Source organism: Perca flavescens, chromosome 15, assembly GCF_004354835.1.
Source record: "Perca flavescens isolate YP-PL-M2 chromosome 15, PFLA_1.0, whole genome shotgun sequence".
Classification (NCBI taxonomy): Eukaryota; Metazoa; Chordata; class Actinopteri; order Perciformes; family Percidae; genus Perca; species Perca flavescens.
In genome coordinates, this window is record NC_041345.1 from 13,360,630 (window position 1) to 13,377,835 (window position 17,206).

Consider the following 17,206-nt stretch of genomic DNA (forward strand, 5'->3'; position numbering starts at 1 on the left):
AGGAAAGACGGTGTACTTGTACGTCTTTGTTGTGAGGGTGAGGTTTGTGTGCGTGAGAAGGGGAACATGATATACTGTACAGTTGGAGGGGGAGTTTCATTAGTTCTGACCCAGAATGAGGTAAGAGATAACAATAGGAGGAGAGTGCACGTACTGTAGGAGAAAGGAGATCCTTGGAACAAACTGTACCAAAAGGGGTTGTATCAAGGTCAGATATACTTCAAAAGATAATATAACGCTCAGTATATCCTACCTGATCTCACTGGACTAAAACACCCCAGACCACAGCACTCAGTCATGCTGTCATGTCAGGCCTGCTTGGTGAATTCACTGCTGTGTGGTTATGCTGATGAAGGGGGAAAGGTCTGGGCCTACAGCAGCTCTCATAGGCCAGGAGGCAGGATTCTCTGTCTCCTCCAGTAAGTGGAGACATGTGAGACCAGTCAGTCTCCAATTAGGCCCAGACTGTTTCCCAGAAGCGCCTGAGGCCTCCCCCTGCCTCTCAGCCCACCACGGCGGGAGAATGGTGCACCCCACAGTGTCAGGACCTGACCTCAGCTGGCATGAGACGGGCCCTTTCTCGTATTGGGCTCATGCAGGCAAAGAATGGCGTGTGCACGCACAAACGCTGTCACGCAAGCGTAAATGAAACACAGCCATGGTGGACGTTTTTAAACCAGTTCACAGCTGCATAAAATTTGCTTCAACAGGTTTCTCGGTTTTCAGTTTTGCATACAATTACCAAGGTTATTTAAGAAGCATGATGCTTTGAAGTTGATGTTTTAAGAGTAAATGGTGTCAATCATTGTTCTTGGACAATAACAAGCTGTCAATGCCGATTCAGTAAACAGCATCCCATCAGATCGCCCTTAACACTACTGTCATGTTTATACAAATCCAAAAAAACACTAGACACAGACAGAATGGAGCCAAGTGCAGCTCATACTTTGAGTTACTGTATATCACAATGTTTTAGGCGCATGCACACTTCAGGTGCTGTGTTGACTGATGCATCGTTACTTTACTGGAAGAAAAAATCCTGTTTAAATCACTTTAGGAAACCGAGGGGCACTGAATTCATCCTAGGGCAGGATTTCTGAGAAAGGGAGTTTCTCCCTCACCTTCCTCTCCTTATGTTTCTCTCTCGCCCTCTGCTTCTCACACACACTCACACACACTCATATAACCATGCGAACACCACATTTACAGTGTATCACAGCATTTTAGCCATCTGAGAGTAAGGTTATAGCACATGATAGTGAAAAGCAGTAAAACGTTGGCCTGTGTTCATGGCAGCGAGTAAAATACTGCTGGAATGTGGATTAGCCAATATAATTTATTGATTTAGTTCAAAGTATTTTTCCACAAACATGCAGTTGTGTATGTTTGAAAATCGCCCGCATACAAAATCTTGCAAAACATCTAATTTAAACTAGCTGGAGCAGAAGAAAAAAATGAAGATCTATGGCCTCATTTAAGTTTTTATTTTAAATTATGCGACTTACATCTGAACATTACATCTATCCCTTTCCCTAAGAGGACCTGTCCATAGGTGACCAAGATATAAGAGTAAAGATTAGTGTATTAGTGTAAAGATAATAAAGGAGTGTGAAAACAAACAGATTCTAGCAGACTGCCTGATACAATCCTTCTGGTTTAACTGGAGTGTGCTGGGATTTATGACCCATTTGTAAACATAAGCAGTGTAATGTGAAGCTAATAAAAAGTACTAAAAGTAATTTAACAGCAGTGACTGGCATTCTTGGATGAGGCTACAACTGAGAAATGATGCAGCCACCTTAGGTATTTGTTCCTGAATTGAATTTGACTGAATAGAATTAAGATGAGAGATAGACGGCGTCTGAGTGCCACAACAATTAGATTTACTGGAAAAGAAGAATTCACTTTTTTGGGTAGTGAACTTGCTGATGTAGGGGTGCAGAAACACTGTGTGAACAAGACAGAAGGTTGTTTGTCCCAGCGGGAAAATGGTATTGTGGGATTTTTTTTCTGCACATTCATTGAACTGTGGGTGGCTCTTATTCTCGGAAACTTTTTCACTGTGGTGTGAAAAGAAGCACTTTTTTTTTTCCTGTGGGACTTTTACGATTTATCTCATGTCTTAATGGAGCGTCCCGTATATTATGTCATGTTGATTGCAGTATATTGTGCAGCTCAATGATTACAGGCATTGCAGAAATCTCAGATGAGAACTGCTGGTAGATGGATAAGCTGGAGCGATTTCTGGAACGGGCAGATTGTTTGTTTACATGCAGGTCGGAGGTTGGAACAGACTGTTCCCTCCTTCCAAGATTTCTAGTAAAAGAGGGAAAAGGAGGCCGTGGTTTGGGGCGTCTCCAGAAGAATTTCCTGTCTACAGGGAGTGCCCCGTTATAAGCGGACAAAAGGAAATGCCTTGAGAAGAGAGGGAGTGATCTCTGATTCAGGACAAGCTTACCGCACAATTGATGGTCAGAGTCAAAGTAAAAAGTCCCATTGAGCTTCTCTGTGTGATGCTTACAATCAGAATACATATCTAAAATATGTAGGAGAGGCTATGGAGACAAGGGCCCCCTCTGTTAGACCTCTCAGGGACACTGAGTTGCTGTTTGCAGAGGTCACAAACCTCAAAGTGTAGGAGTGATACATATTTAATGTAAAATGGGAGGATTGCAGCTGAAACAAAGAGAACTTAACTGTAAGAATGAGAAATACATGGCTATATATACTGACCGATAAAGCAGCTGCAATTTTAATAGAGGCAATAGAGAAGATAAAAAGAGATGATGAAAGAGCCCTCCTGTAACTCACTCTGAGCAGAAACACACCTGCACCAGTAACAATAGGCTGTATATTTAAACTCCCAATGGCTTGCAGTCAGTTTATAGTCCCTTGATATGACTTCATTGCGTCTGCTTGCCATGAAGACATTTCATGTAAGGTCATCAAATTCCCAGTCATGCATACGCGGAATTGAGGGAATAGCTAGGATCAAAGGTTTCCTCTGGGTGACTAATGCATCCTGGGTAGTATCCTCAAACATCTGTGACTGAGTCAGTCCTTTACACAATGTGGAGTATGAAATAAAATGTGATTTATAGTTAATGATAACTTGCAATTAAGATCTGGTTCCTCTAGGATGACATCTTCTAGGTAAATCCCCTCTGTTCCTTTGAAACGTCGCTGCACTCTGCGTGTCAAACATCGCAGGCCGCTATCAACACTCTTATCTAGTCAGTAACCACAAAACCGGTATGTGTTAAGGTTGCACATACACACTAAATCTATCCGGAAATGTCAGACTTACTGGCACAGCTTAGGATCAAGTTACTACTGTGTTATGGAGGAAGTGTGTGTGTGTCTGCGTTTGCATGTGTTCATGAGTGTATACGCATATGGATAACCAGCATATTATACTATTTGCATATGAAAACTGTATGCATGCACAAGACGCTCAATGAATTTGTATTTTTTGGCAGTATGCACCCTCTTGAGTGCATTTAGACAAGGTGTGTGCATGTAACAGCATCTCTCAGTCAACCTGCTATCATAGTGTAGACAGATATATTACCATCTGCCCAATGACATCAGCCAGCTATTTCTGGGGTTTGTGGGAATCAAAGTCCATTTTGAACATCCCGATTATGTCATTGGCTCCCTTTGTCTCCAAACATTTGATACTGATAAACGGATGGAGGTAAACAGATGGAGGCAGGCGAGCCGAGATAGGCGGGCAGCGTCAGATCAATCATATTATCTGCCATGATGCAATCTGAATGTTTGAGGCAGCAGTTGATCTGGACACTGGCCGTTTCGGGGAACTGGGCAGATGTGCATTTTCCAGATGCAGCTCGTACCACTATGATGGTATGACCTCACATGTTTAATTCAGTTGGTAAGTGCAGACATCAAAGAGGTGCCGATTGCACTCTTGCACATGATGGTTTCCTTCAGGGTGTTATTTAGGTTTCCCTCTTGTTTGCACATGACTCATACATTGTGAAATGCATTAAAGGAGTAGTTTGACATTGTGGGAAACATTATTTACTTTCTTGCTGAGAGTTAGATGAAATGATCGATCCAACTCTCATGCCTGTATGGTAAATATGAAGCTACGACCAGCAGCTGGTTCGCTTAGCTTAGCACAAAGACTGGAAACAGGGGGACATAGCATATGGAAAGCTCTGCTGAGCTGAGGTGTTATGTGCCAGACAATTATTTTGGTTGGGACCAGTAACTTCCAGGAGTCTGGTAACTGGAACAAAAAATAGTCTGGGGCATAACCCCTAGTAAAACAGCAAATTGTGTCTTTTACACTAATGTAAAGATTAATCAAGCATGATATAACCTGTTTATCAGTGAGCTTTAGAGGTGATAGTAGGTGGACCTTTGGACAAAGCCAGGCTAACTGTTTCCCCCCTTTTTCCAGTTTTTATGCTATGTTATGCTAAACTAAGCTACGCTTATTGGCTGCAGGCTTCAGCTACATATTTAACATACAGACATGAGAGTGGTGTTTGTATTTTTCTCCTCTCTCAGCAAGACAGAAAATAAATGTGTTACCCAAAACGTCAAACTAGACTAGCTCATATACTAATAATTTTCTATCTTTTAAACAAAGATAGAATGAGATTTGGTCTGTAATGAAATTTCCAGAAACACCATATTGTGATAAGATGAGACAAGGAGGAAACTTAGGTAACATCAGGTCACTCCTAGGTCACAAGTCAGGGGACGAGAACATCTGGAAAATACAGTATCTATTGAAACTGTCCCGTATTCAAGTATGAATATGTGTTTCTCTAGAGATTGAGGGATTCTAGGCAGTTGCAAAATGGAATGTTGTGTGCCGGGACCGTCTCCATTTAAAGGTCAGCCGAAAACAGAGTAAAAGGGGCCTCACACGCATCTTAGCCTTCTTCCCAGAGAGAGATAGACTGAATTAGATTTAGGTGAGCATCTTGACAGCCAAACTTGACAGCTTGAGCGAGACATATAAGCTCTCTTGGAAATACACATTCACTCAGAGTTGGGATGGCACTAAATGACACTTCATGTGGTTAACTGTACTGCTAATCCTAATTCTCCTTGATCAAGAGTTCATTAAATGCTTTTGTGTGAGTCATCAAAGTCTCAAACCTTCTTCACGTATGTGAATATGAGTTGTGCTGCTCTTGAGTTTTTCCATAACATGGTGCACTGTGGATGAACTGATTTACACACTATAATCTTGGGCATTTGACTTCAACTTTCCAGTAAATGTTAAGGTGCCATTTCCTTAGCAACCACATCTAGCATAATGACACACTGGATGCCAGGCCCTGATGACGTTTGTGACATTCACTTCTTTCTTTGACTTCTTCCTCAACACCATGACTGCACAGTCAAACTGAACTGAATCACACGTTCCTCTAGTGTGCATTTCCTGTATCTATTTTCACAAGTTAGCACTAAATGAAATTAAAATAGTGACTGCCCCAATTGTGTCAGCTATATGTGATTTGGAAAGAAAGGGTTTTGAAATTCCAGCGCAGGTCTCTCAGGAGTTAGTCCTGTGATTTCTGTCTCAATGATAGCGCCAGCTGAAGTTCCCAGCTCACTGTCACATGGCTGAAATGTTGGTAATAGACCCACGTGATCTTCCAGTTGCAATTTATCACAACAGAACTAGACGTTCCTATTATTGTCTCAATGGCTTATGCCAGGAAAATTTCAAGCGAAGGAAAGACAACACGCTCTGCAAAAGTGCTCTTAAGTTTATCACAGCTTTCCTGTTATCACATGAAAAACTTTTCTCCTCTCCTCCTGTTCCTCCTCCTCCTCTTCGTTTTAACCTTGAGGGAAGCAGAATTGGAACTGGCCCTGTCAATGGGCCACATTGTGGTGAAATGTAAATATTGGAACGGTGCCCAGAGTTAAAATATTTTCTGGCAGGGCTGACGACAAACAATGCCAGAAAGTACGTCATAAAATCAGGAATCAAATAATTTATTCAAAGACCATTCTCGGCAATGTAATAGGCTACTGTTAAGAAGGTTCACAGCTGTTGTGAGATAGATGGACACATTTTTGAGGGATAATAATCTATGCCACTGGTGGACAATACATTTACTCAAGTACTGTCCTTCAGTGCAAATTTGAGATACTTCTATTTAACTTGAGTATTTCTGTTTTATGATACTTTATACTTTTACTCCACATTTACATCCACATTCACACTCCAACATTTCAGACAAAAACATTATACTTTTTACTCCACCACATTTAAATGACAGCTATAGTTACTTTTCAGATTAAGATATTACACACAAAGATATGATCAGCTCAAAACAAATACTGTATTATCACATATTAAAATAAAGACTATATGAAGTAGTTAAAATTAGCTCCACCTTGACCAGCTACAACATCAAGGTGTCGCTTATATTCATACATCAATAATAATCATTCAATTATATTATATTATAAAACTGATTGGTATCATTCTGCATAATAAGTAGCCTACTTTTGATACTTTAGTGTTTCTGAAACTCTGTAATTTTTTATTTAATGATCTTAAATGACCTGTAACAGCAAACGAGACTAACAGTGAAAAGAACACTATTTTTGCGTAGTTTTTATTAGTGCCGTTGCTTTGGGTTTAATTTTTTTCCACGTAGTCACAGAATGATTTACGGCAGGTCGATGGCGCTACAGCAACACATTCTGATGGTTCACCAATTTCTTTGTAACACAGGAAATCAAATGAAGAACAACTAAAAGCTAAAAGGGAAAGGGAAAGTGAAGACAATTACGGGATTGTAAATGATTCCAAACCCACCCCAAATTGGCCCTCAGGTGTGTACTATGTCTATTTCATTCATAAAATAACGATGCGTTGTGGTTGTACGTCAATACCCAACATTAAATCAAGTCCCCCTTACATTTAGCGCCCAGTTTTTATTTCTTTTTAGTCCGTGTTTGTGTTGGCCTACTTACATTTTCTTTCCCCTTGTCCCCCTGTAATAGTGTAAAGCGTCCGTGGGTTCCATGAAATGTGCTATTTGAATCTAAGTTATTATGACGTTTGTTTGTTACAACAAACTCTTAATGCTTTGGCTCGTGGTGCAGTCACAGTGATAACGTTACCCGGTTTAGCTCACGATACATCCAAAGTAGACTAAGTTACCGTAAGCAACACTTGAAATGCAACGATGCATCTGTAAAGTATTCTCTTATTGTAAATTAATGATTTTTTGTCTATCAACGCCATTTGGCCTCCATTGACTTAGCCTACATTAGCTTGCGATTGCGTCTGAATTTACGCCGTAGTAGTATGAAAGGGCGAAAATCCGCATAGGGAGATTGGTCGGGGTGGTGGATGGGTAAAACACAGGACCTTCACCCAGGAGACCGGGGATTGTGTCCCGCGTGCCACGTTTCCTTTGTGTCCCGCGTGCCACGTTTCCTTTGTGTCCTGCGTGTCACGTTTCCTAAACTCAACTGTCGCTTTCTTCTTTTACTAAACCCAACCCGTCAAAATGTGTACAGATAACACGCCACTTGGCGAAAATGATGTGTATGTTTACGTCCGCTGTATACAGCATAGACATACAGGTGGATAACTTAAAATGCGTACAGATAACACGCCACTTGGCTTAAGAAAGTGGGCGTGTATGTTTACGCAAAGTCATGATGTCATGTTGCGTAAAGAAAAGATCTTTACGACAGTAGGTGTGGTAAAAACACTACTGCTTTTGTCCAAAGCGGCCGCTAGAATCAACACAAACTGAAAGTTATAAATAGCCACTTTAAGTTTGTCTTTAATACTTAAAAAAAAATAATTTTAATGAAGGATTACTTTTACTTAAAGTAATCATTGCCATAGGTGCCACAGAAAAAAAAGAAATGGAGATCTTCGAGATTGTAACTTTAAGTAAATTATTTGAATACTAATCTATGTATTTCTTGAATAAGTAAAACAAGAATTCTTATGAAAGACACAAGTTGCACAAGAGGAACTAACTTACCTAGAATAGTTGCAATTGTCAAATATCATTATGAATAGTTTTGTGGGTGTGAAAGGTACATTACTGGCTCTGTGTTCTGCTTTTAGCTCTTCCCAGAAGGCAGCTGTGACAGTGAGGGTACTCTCGGCCAGCCATAACGTGCAGGGAGAAATGCCAAGTGCTCCATGTGCCCAGCATGTTGTTGCACGTGGGATTTTACTGACAACTTTCACTGACAGTTTTCCCACCTTTTCAGATCATCAAATGGAAATCATCCAATCATAAGTAACCTGTGTATTGATAGAAGATGAAAACACCCATGTCTGGTGAAGGGTGAATACCGTTTTTTTCAGCCCTGCAGACAGTAGTCTTGCTTTGCCAGACCTTTCTCCATAGCGCTGCGGAGGAGGGTCTGGCTAGAACACACAGCATTCCGGGATGGGAGAAAAACGTGCTCTGGTTTATTGGCATTTCTTTCAACCAATCACAATTGTCTTGAGCGGTGCTAAGCACCGAGCAGAGCCTCGGTAACGCTGCTAAATAGCCTCGGGAAGAAACTTGTTTTGGTGGAGCGTGTACGTTCAAAGGTTGTTTTAGTCATTCAACAGAAAACTCAGATTGGACAGATAGTCTAGCTAGCTGTCAAGATTTACCATGCAGAGATCTGAGGAGCAGTTAACCATAATCCTGATAAATTCACCAGAGTTTAAAATTCAACACAAAGAAAGCGTAAGCTTAACGGACATCCGGTCGAAAAGAGCAACATCTGGCGGAATTTCCGGCGGCAAGGGAGCAATCCCGGAAGTGGAACGTCGTGGATATAGACTATGCAGACAGAGACACAATAGAGAGAGTTTATACAGAGTGCACAAGTACTATGCATGATATATCGGCATAATGCCCGTAGAGGTGTCCATTAGGAATTATTGTAAAGGACGACGGGCAGGCCAGAACCGTCGGACTAGCGGAGAAAGGGGAGTATACAGGGCCCTCATGTGTGGGGACCCCACAAAGATACTGGAATGAATAGCCATGGAAGTGGGAAGGGGCCCATAATGAGTGACCCTGGACAGGGTCAAGACGTTTGTGCTACGCCCCTCACAAGAGCAGTATCCCACTTACACCAAGGTCACTTGCCAAAGAAGAAGAATTAAGACCATTCATTTATATTTTCATGTGTTTTGCAATACAAATCTAAAGTTTTTCATAACACCCGATGGTTTGACTAATAGATACCTAGAACAATTGTTACCCTCCCATAAGGTTCATGTGCAATGGAAATTTTTGGTCACCGCTCCAGTAAATAGGTTGAACCTTAGAAACGATTTGGCACCGAGAGATCTTTCTGGTCCGTTCAGCTCATAGAACACCAGCTATGAGCCATAAAGCTAAAATTATGCTAGCGATATTCAAAGTCAATAAAACAAACATATTAGACAAACAGCTAGCCATCCAGCCATGTCATTACCCCCAAATCAATATAAAGATTTCCACCCATAAAGATTAACCCATATCATGGTATAAATAAAAATAATGAATACCATAAGTAGAATCTCACCTTGTCTGCTGGTTAATATACTTTGATTTTGTGTGAGCTAAATAATTTGTTTTCTTTTATATTTTTCTTTTCTTTCTTTAATTCTTAACTACGGTGCTATTTTTATTTTTTTTTACTTCACTTCCTGCTCATGATAATGGGCAGGAATAATTACAAAGTGTTCTTTCCTCTAAATTGACAGTAATTCTCTACAGTAGAGTTGCGCAAGCAGCAGAAGAAAGAATCTTTGACACTCCTGAACAAAACGTTCTTTAGAGAATTTATGGCGTCACTCCACATAGCAGTGATCACTATTTATACATGTTTCTAGTCAACACAAAATACATAAATACATTTTATACCAATACCAAAAGGACATAGTTTACATTTTGTTAAGAATGAATTGTGAAAAACAGTGTTGCCACTTGGGTTTCAAAGAAATTACACAAAGAAGAGAGAGAGAGAGAGAGAGAGAGAGAGAGAGAGAGAGAGAGAGAGAGAGTTACCAGGAAATTAATATGTGGTGATTGGTAATCACACAGAAGTCTTGCTCAACCAACAAGGAAGTTTTACAGTAATACAGCTGTAAATTGCAATGCTCAATAGTAGACACATGCAGGTGGAGGCAGGAAGTGAAGTTACTGTACATAATGATAACAGGGCTAACAGGAATTAGACTGATATGCCAGGAACCTCCCTGGCATATCTCAGATCATCAGTGACAGTTCCACAGTATCTGATTAGAATTTTACAAAACAGTGTTTCCTCTTACAACTCTTTCATTCATTCGGTATCGTTTAAAGGTTTCAGTAAAACACTGATTTTTATTCTTTATTTAAGCCTCCAAAATGTCAGATGATATTCAACAAATAACATGCTGATGTTTTAGACCTGAATTAAGGGCTCACTGTATTCAGCTGTGCAAACCATAAGCTGTGCCTTTGTTGTTGCAAACACCGCAAACAATTTCATAGAATTCAAGAGCTTTCAAAATCTGCTTGACCGAGCAGCTCCAAAATATTTTGTTGAATAACATTTTTCTGTTCATCACTCCTCTTTCCTGTCGAGAGATCCACTTTTCCCCCCTTGTACCCAGCTGGTTTACGGGAACCATGAGCTAGAGTAAATTTCTGAGTCAGTGTGGGAAAACCTAAACAGCTGCCTTTTTCACTAAACAGTGGTTTAGACCAACACGCTATCATGCGAGGGCTTGTCTCATGCACAAAACTACATTCAAAAGCATTGACTTTACGTGTGAATTGAAACTCTTTTGCTGTATGTGCCATGCCTTGATTATTAAGAGGATACACAATTAGAAAGCTAAGGAAACATGGACAAAAGGGTATTCTTGGTTTTCTATTTAGATTGTGTAAACTTTCCAGAAATAAAAAACACAGAAAGGCTCACACACGCATCATCTACAGGGCCCAATCTGTCATTGCCAAGCCTTACACCCTGAGCCTCAGATGTTTTTGGCTGGAGCAACGGAGCTTTCTCAGCTCCCAGTTGCAGCTCCAGGTCACTTGGTTCGTCAGCTGCCTCAACTGACCAACCATTTGAGGGTTGACCTCTGGTTAAGTACAAACTGTCTTCAGTTTATTTGTATTTCTTTTACAAGCTTTGACATCTGTGGGCTCTAGCAAAAGTGTAACTGACTTGGGGAAATTACAGAATACATGCTAAGAAGTCAAGTCAGCATGCTGTTATAATAGCTAATGTGCATAGTCGTTTCCATGGAGAGGTGGTGAGCTAAAACATGGTTTTGGAAGGTTTCTCTTCTTTCTTTCATTGACTTGTATTATAGTCCCAGAAATGGATGGATGCTAAATGCATGCCTCACAATGATGACACAATAGACTTTCTGGAAACAAGTGAACTGTTACGAGGCTATCCTAGTGATCAACCCCACCCCCCCCCCCCCTGCTGGTGGTCTGAATCAACACCTGACTCACCTCTGTGGACACAGCTGGCTTTACCAAAAACCCATCAGGCTCTGTGGCGTCAATCCCCGTCAACCCCCTCCCTCTGACCAGCTCCCAGCCGAGGATTGGTAAAACTTACGCCAAAACAGATGCTCTGTGCTGAGAAGTTTCAGAGCTGTTTGCTGACTGATTTTCACTTATCTTCTACATGATAAGTACAACGAGTGAGCTGTTTAAAGGAAGGCAAAGCCTGACATGATACCATAGCCTGGGGTTAATCTGCAGTACAATAACCACCTGAGGCTGATGGTGATCATTGCTGAGTCAGTATGAGCACTCTATCAGTCACACACATGTTGCCAAAGATTAGACTGTCTTTACATGAAAACATGACATTGCATTCCTTTAGACAACCTAATGCTGATATACAAAGTATCAGAAAGTGATGATAAAAAAAAAAAGTCTGACGGTAAGAGTAGAGCAGCAATGGACTATCCCTAAATTAGCATTAACAGATCATACACTAAATAGGATTTTGCCTACTACTTTTTTTTAAACCTATTTTTACTTTCTAGTAAAATGTCCTTAATTTCTAATTAATTCTGATTGGATTATTATAGGAAACAATAATTTAGCATTCATAATCATTATATAAATGTTTAATAAATGGTTTATAACACACTGTAATGTAATTGTCAGCACCTATGAGGACATTTTGTGTTGTGTTTATTAAATGTAAAGTATATGTTCAAAAATTGTAATTTCTCCTATAAAGACATACTTTATATCATTACAACTGTATTTTTCCATTCACTCCGTGTACACACCAGCCTCCACTTACTGTTTGTGTGCCCTATAGGCCTATATGAGGAGTTATAGTTGACAAACTTACATTTGCCTTCAACTAGACTACATTATGGTTAGTTTTTCTTAAAAGGTCTTAGGAAGGTGTGGCAGGTTTTATTCATAGAGCTCGGAGCAGGAAATAAAGATTTTTGTTTGCACTGTAATGTAGCCTGTATGTCACAAGTTATGTTCTTGTCTGAGAAATGTTTCAGTGCTGAAAAAAGTATGTTTATAACATAGTTAATTACGTACTATATTAAATTATTTAGATATCGAATGACACGTCAACAAAGGATTGTCAGTACAGTAAAAATATGCTCATAATGACTGCAGGGAAAAACAGACACACAACTTTGCAACAATGAGTAAGTAATAACCTGCTTCCCCTTCCCCATAGGGAAATAAAGTTATATTGTGCTGTATGAAGTTTCCCAAAATGTGGCGCCCTCTGTGGATAACTGGTGCTCAACATACGAGCTACGATATAGCTCTACTGTGAATTTCTCAGAAACCGACTACAGACTGAATCATTACCGCATACTTGACGCAAAAGCGGAACTTCTACCAAAAAAAATGCAATCATTCATTAATTCAGTCATATAGCCTAATCAAGTATCTTCTATTGCTGGTTCTTAAATTCTCAGCAACAACACAATAAATCCACAAAAGACTGCATTATTTGAAGTGTTTAGAATACCCTAAAGAGACCGGTAGGCTACTAGGTTACCAAAGGTAAATACGTACTGCTTGGAACTCCTTCATCAACAGCGGGGGGGGGCTTACTGGAAGGGGGAGGCGGAGTCTACTCGAAGTTATAATGTCTCCTCTCCTCCTGCTCCGCTAGTAACTCGCAGCTCAGCAGGGATAGACACCGAGAAAACTACTTTAGAAGTCTGAAGTTTATTGCCAAAAGAACTTCGAAACATTTGTGTCACCCTGACAGACGCTGGCCTGTGAACAGACTATCTATCTATCTATCTATCCAGCGACTCACACTTGGATTTATTTTTAAACGAGCGAGAAGGTGAGGATCTTTTTTTTTTTTTCGCAAACTACTTCTCATCTATGTATTCCATATCTAGGCTAAATGTGGATAAATAATGTTGCTCTTTTGTCTGAGTGAGGAAGGCTAGGGTTTTTTTTAACTGAAGCCGGGTTATGGCGTGTAAATTGCGCAATCTAGATTACGTTGTCTTTACTGGAATTGGCCGAGTCCCGAGGGCAGATTGCACAAAAAGTTTCCCCGAAATGGCTAGAATTTACATGGGAGCATTTGATCTGAACACAGTGTTAAAGCCACAACTCCTCTCAAACAGAGGACAGGACTAATGCAGTTTGTGTCTATATTGTTTTGTTTTATGATGACAAAAAACAAAGCAATGACGCTCTGGAACAATTTCCCCATCATCACCAGGGATGTTTAAACACATGATATACAGAGCTTCCACATCTGGAAAAATAGTTTCCCGTAGAGCTGCTGCAGCTGTTCCATTCTAATCCGATCTAAACATGAATAAAACAGAACTGCTATTACTTTATGTCATGGCAGTGTTAAACTTTTAAACTGCATTTTATGTTTAGTGTCATCTTTTCCACAATGAACTCAAAACTCACATCCCCTTCTCTTGTCTCCTCAGGTGTTTCAGACAGACTGACCTCTTCATGCCCTCAGCAACAACCCTTTGACCCTCTCTTTGACCCGACCTCTTCTTCTCTTGTCTGTGTGGCGCCCGGTGCTCCCCAGGCTATCTAGAGAGTGGGCACAGCGCCATGGTAACTTACAGCAAGTTTGACTCCGCAATGAGCAGCAGCCTCTTGGACTCCAGTATGCTGCTGCCTCAGCGTTACAAGACTTTCACCTCCAAAACGCAGTACCAGATGGTCCTCGCCACGCTACACAAGCTCCAGGAGAGTGGCTTCTACTGGGGCGCCATCACTGGGAAGGAGGCCAACGCCATGCTGGCAACCGAGACCACCGGCACGTTTCTCATCAGGGACAGCTCCGACAACCGACACCTGTTCGCCCTCAGTGTGAAGACGGCGTCGGGCACAAAGAACCTGCGTATCCAATGTGACGCTTCCTCTTTTTACTTGCAAACAGACCCTAAGAACATTCAATCTGTTCCCCATTTTGACTGCATCCTCAAGCTAGTCCATTTCTACATGCCTCAGAGCAAAGGGAACACTCGCAGTGGGAATACCTACTACATTTACTCTGGAGGGGAGAAGATCCCTCTGGAGCTCATCAAACCTCTACCCTGTATCTTATCCACCTTGCAGCACTTGTGCAGAAAAACAGTCAATGGACATTTGGACATTTCTTCTCAAAGAGACCAACTTCCTCACCCTTTGAAGGAGTTTCTCCAGGAGTATGACGCTCCTATCTAAAGGTGTTGGACTGATGCTCTTGAAGGGGCAAAGACATGAAAGAAACGGGATGGCTTCAGCTCTATCTGAGGAGTAACGATGAAGCAGAGGCAAAAGAGTCAAGCCCAAGATCGTGCTTGTGTAAAGGAGCAGTTCATCGTACTGACAAGATGTGTGTACGTCTCGCAGAAAAGTGGGCATCAGTCTCTTAAGTCCCACATGGACTAATCCACTAACAGGGCCAAGAGAAAGCGAGCACTGCTGTTATCTGGTGGTATGAAAGAGGCAGAACCTCCTCTGCCTCACTGATGACATACAACTTACTGAAAACCGAAGCTGTCTACAGTCTGATGACACACAGGTTCCTTCTGCTGCTGCTGCCAACCAAATGTGCTGTGAGGCTGTCGAGCTTGCACACATCAGCCTCAGAAAATCATCCATCCATTAAAGCTGGATCGGCTTTTACATTCAGGCTGGCTTTTTTTTGTTGACCTCGGGTGATAATCTTGGACATATTAGAGACGTCTGCCCAGCATTGTGGAGTCTCTGACCACGCTGGACATTCACAGACAGTGGAAACTTAAGAGTACAAATGAGTGGGCAACGATGGCCTTCTGGGTGTATATAAGCACCAGCCACGATGGGAAAACAATTCTGAATCTTATAAGATTTTTTTAAGACCGTTAAATGTGGAAAGAAGATGTAGTCCTGATATTTTTTTTCGCCAAACTTGCCTGAACATGACTGAATCCTAGAGGATCTTACTTGAGAGAACAGTACCACTGCTTAATATGGCTTCAGGGGTGAGGGAAAAGATGTGGTAGTACTACAGGATTGCCATTGCTTGCAAATGAATGTATTAAACAACAACCAATAAGGAGAAGAGTCAACATGTATCTTATTTTCATGAGTTTACATGAGTGAAGATGTTTTTATGCTGTCTTTTATAAAGATGTATTTTTGCCAGCCAAACCACTGGCTGTGAATGCTTGAAGACATTTGTTTAACGAAGCAAGCAGACTGATACGACTTTGCACTTATTTATATTTGTATGATAACATTTCATTAATTTATAATAAAAGAGCACTATTTTTCTATGAAATGAGATCTCACTGTTTGATTTGTTTTATGACTTCAACATTATTTCCACAGGGAATGACTAATAGTGAAATGCACTACACATGACATACAGTACATGGGTCTTAAGGTTTGGATAACATAAGTTTGAGTTTTGTGAACCTGCTAAAGTGGTCAGGGCACAAGTTCACTGTTTTTTGTGATTTTTCTCATGAATTTTTAAGTGTCACCTTTTCACCTACTTAACCTCAACCCGAGTGATGGGAAACCACCACTCCGTGTGACGCTGCATTTTCAGAGACGCACTAAACCCAAACATATGTCAATATGATATCAATTTATCATATGAAGAGCTTTAAAGTTTCTCTTTTAAAGATAAGTTTCCTAGAAGACACTACACACTTATTATTTTCAGCTTCAACCAGAGCAAACATTATTTTGTTTTCTGAGCTTATAACCGTTTCCTCTAACAAAGAAGTTGGGCAGCTGCTTCAGACAAAATACACCAGAAGCCTAGAGCAGCCTTCTAGAGAAGTGACTACTTTATTCTGCTGTGACTCATTGGATTCCCTGTAGGTGTTAGCGTGACATAACACGCTCTCACATGCATAATGATGCCATATAAATGCCTCTTACAGGTACTACTCAGAAATGGTCCCCGCCCTGTGTCTACAAATACACACTAAGGTAGAAATAGAAAGAAGATGACACATTCAAAGACAACTTAATCTTGCATGTGTTGCACCTTATCCAGTAATCAAGCTGAGTGCTGCCTGCTCACTGGAACAACATGTTCCTAAACAACAACGTGTCTGCCATACTGTCTGTTCACCTGCACACAGTTTGACTTAAACCAGCTATACCACAGTGTGCTAATCAGGAAATATGTCAAGTCCCCTCCAACCAGTTAGAATTATTGTTAGGATTATTTTTAGAACAACACATCCTGTGCTCCATGGCCCTCTTCCTTTGTAAAAAAAAGTTTGTTTTCATCTGTATGTGTATGAGTGCCTTCATGTTATAGTCTTCCAAAAAAAAAAAACTTTCTTTGTCAAATCTTTGGATCAAGAAATGATTTAATTTGGCAGTTTCTCTAACCCTGATGTTGTGTTTGGTCCCTTGATACTGTACTTCATGACTTTAACTAATTCTATGACAATTACTTATGAACATAATTTTGCAATGATGGCATGTTTCAGAAATATGCAACAGAAAATTATGAATTACTTCTGTTTGGGGTCTGTTTGTGGCTTCTTTATTGCAACTCCCCTGAAAGCACAGATCCCTCACCGACTATAGCCAGGAACACATTTACGGAAAACAGCTCAAATTTGGGATGAACGGGAATCTGCAATAACCTCCATATCCAACATAATTACAGGAATCAGCTTGTGCTCTACCTGCTTCCACAGCACTTTATTGTTTCCTCTCAGTCAACAGAGCTCAGTGAAGAGCTTTCAGAGAGATAA

The 17,206-nt window shown here is 40.7% G+C and overlaps 1 protein-coding gene across 1 annotated transcript; it reads left to right on the forward strand.

Annotated features, from left to right (window-relative positions):
* The first annotated feature begins 13,121 nt into the window (after window positions 1-13,121).
* On the forward strand, window positions 13,122-15,762 carry socs3a (suppressor of cytokine signaling 3a). Its single transcript, XM_028599449.1, has 2 exons — window positions 13,122-13,317; window positions 13,931-15,762. Exon 2 carries the CDS (start codon window positions 14,064-14,066, stop codon window positions 14,679-14,681), a length of 618 nt encoding a protein of 205 aa, XP_028455250.1. The 5' UTR covers window positions 13,122-13,317; window positions 13,931-14,063; the 3' UTR covers window positions 14,682-15,762.
* The last annotated feature ends 1,444 nt before the right edge of the window (window positions 15,763-17,206 follow it).

Coding starts and splice junctions, on each gene's coding strand:
- socs3a (XM_028599449.1), top strand. CDS start 14,064: ATGGTAACTTACAGCAAGTTTGACTCCGCAATGAGCAGCAGCCTCTTG.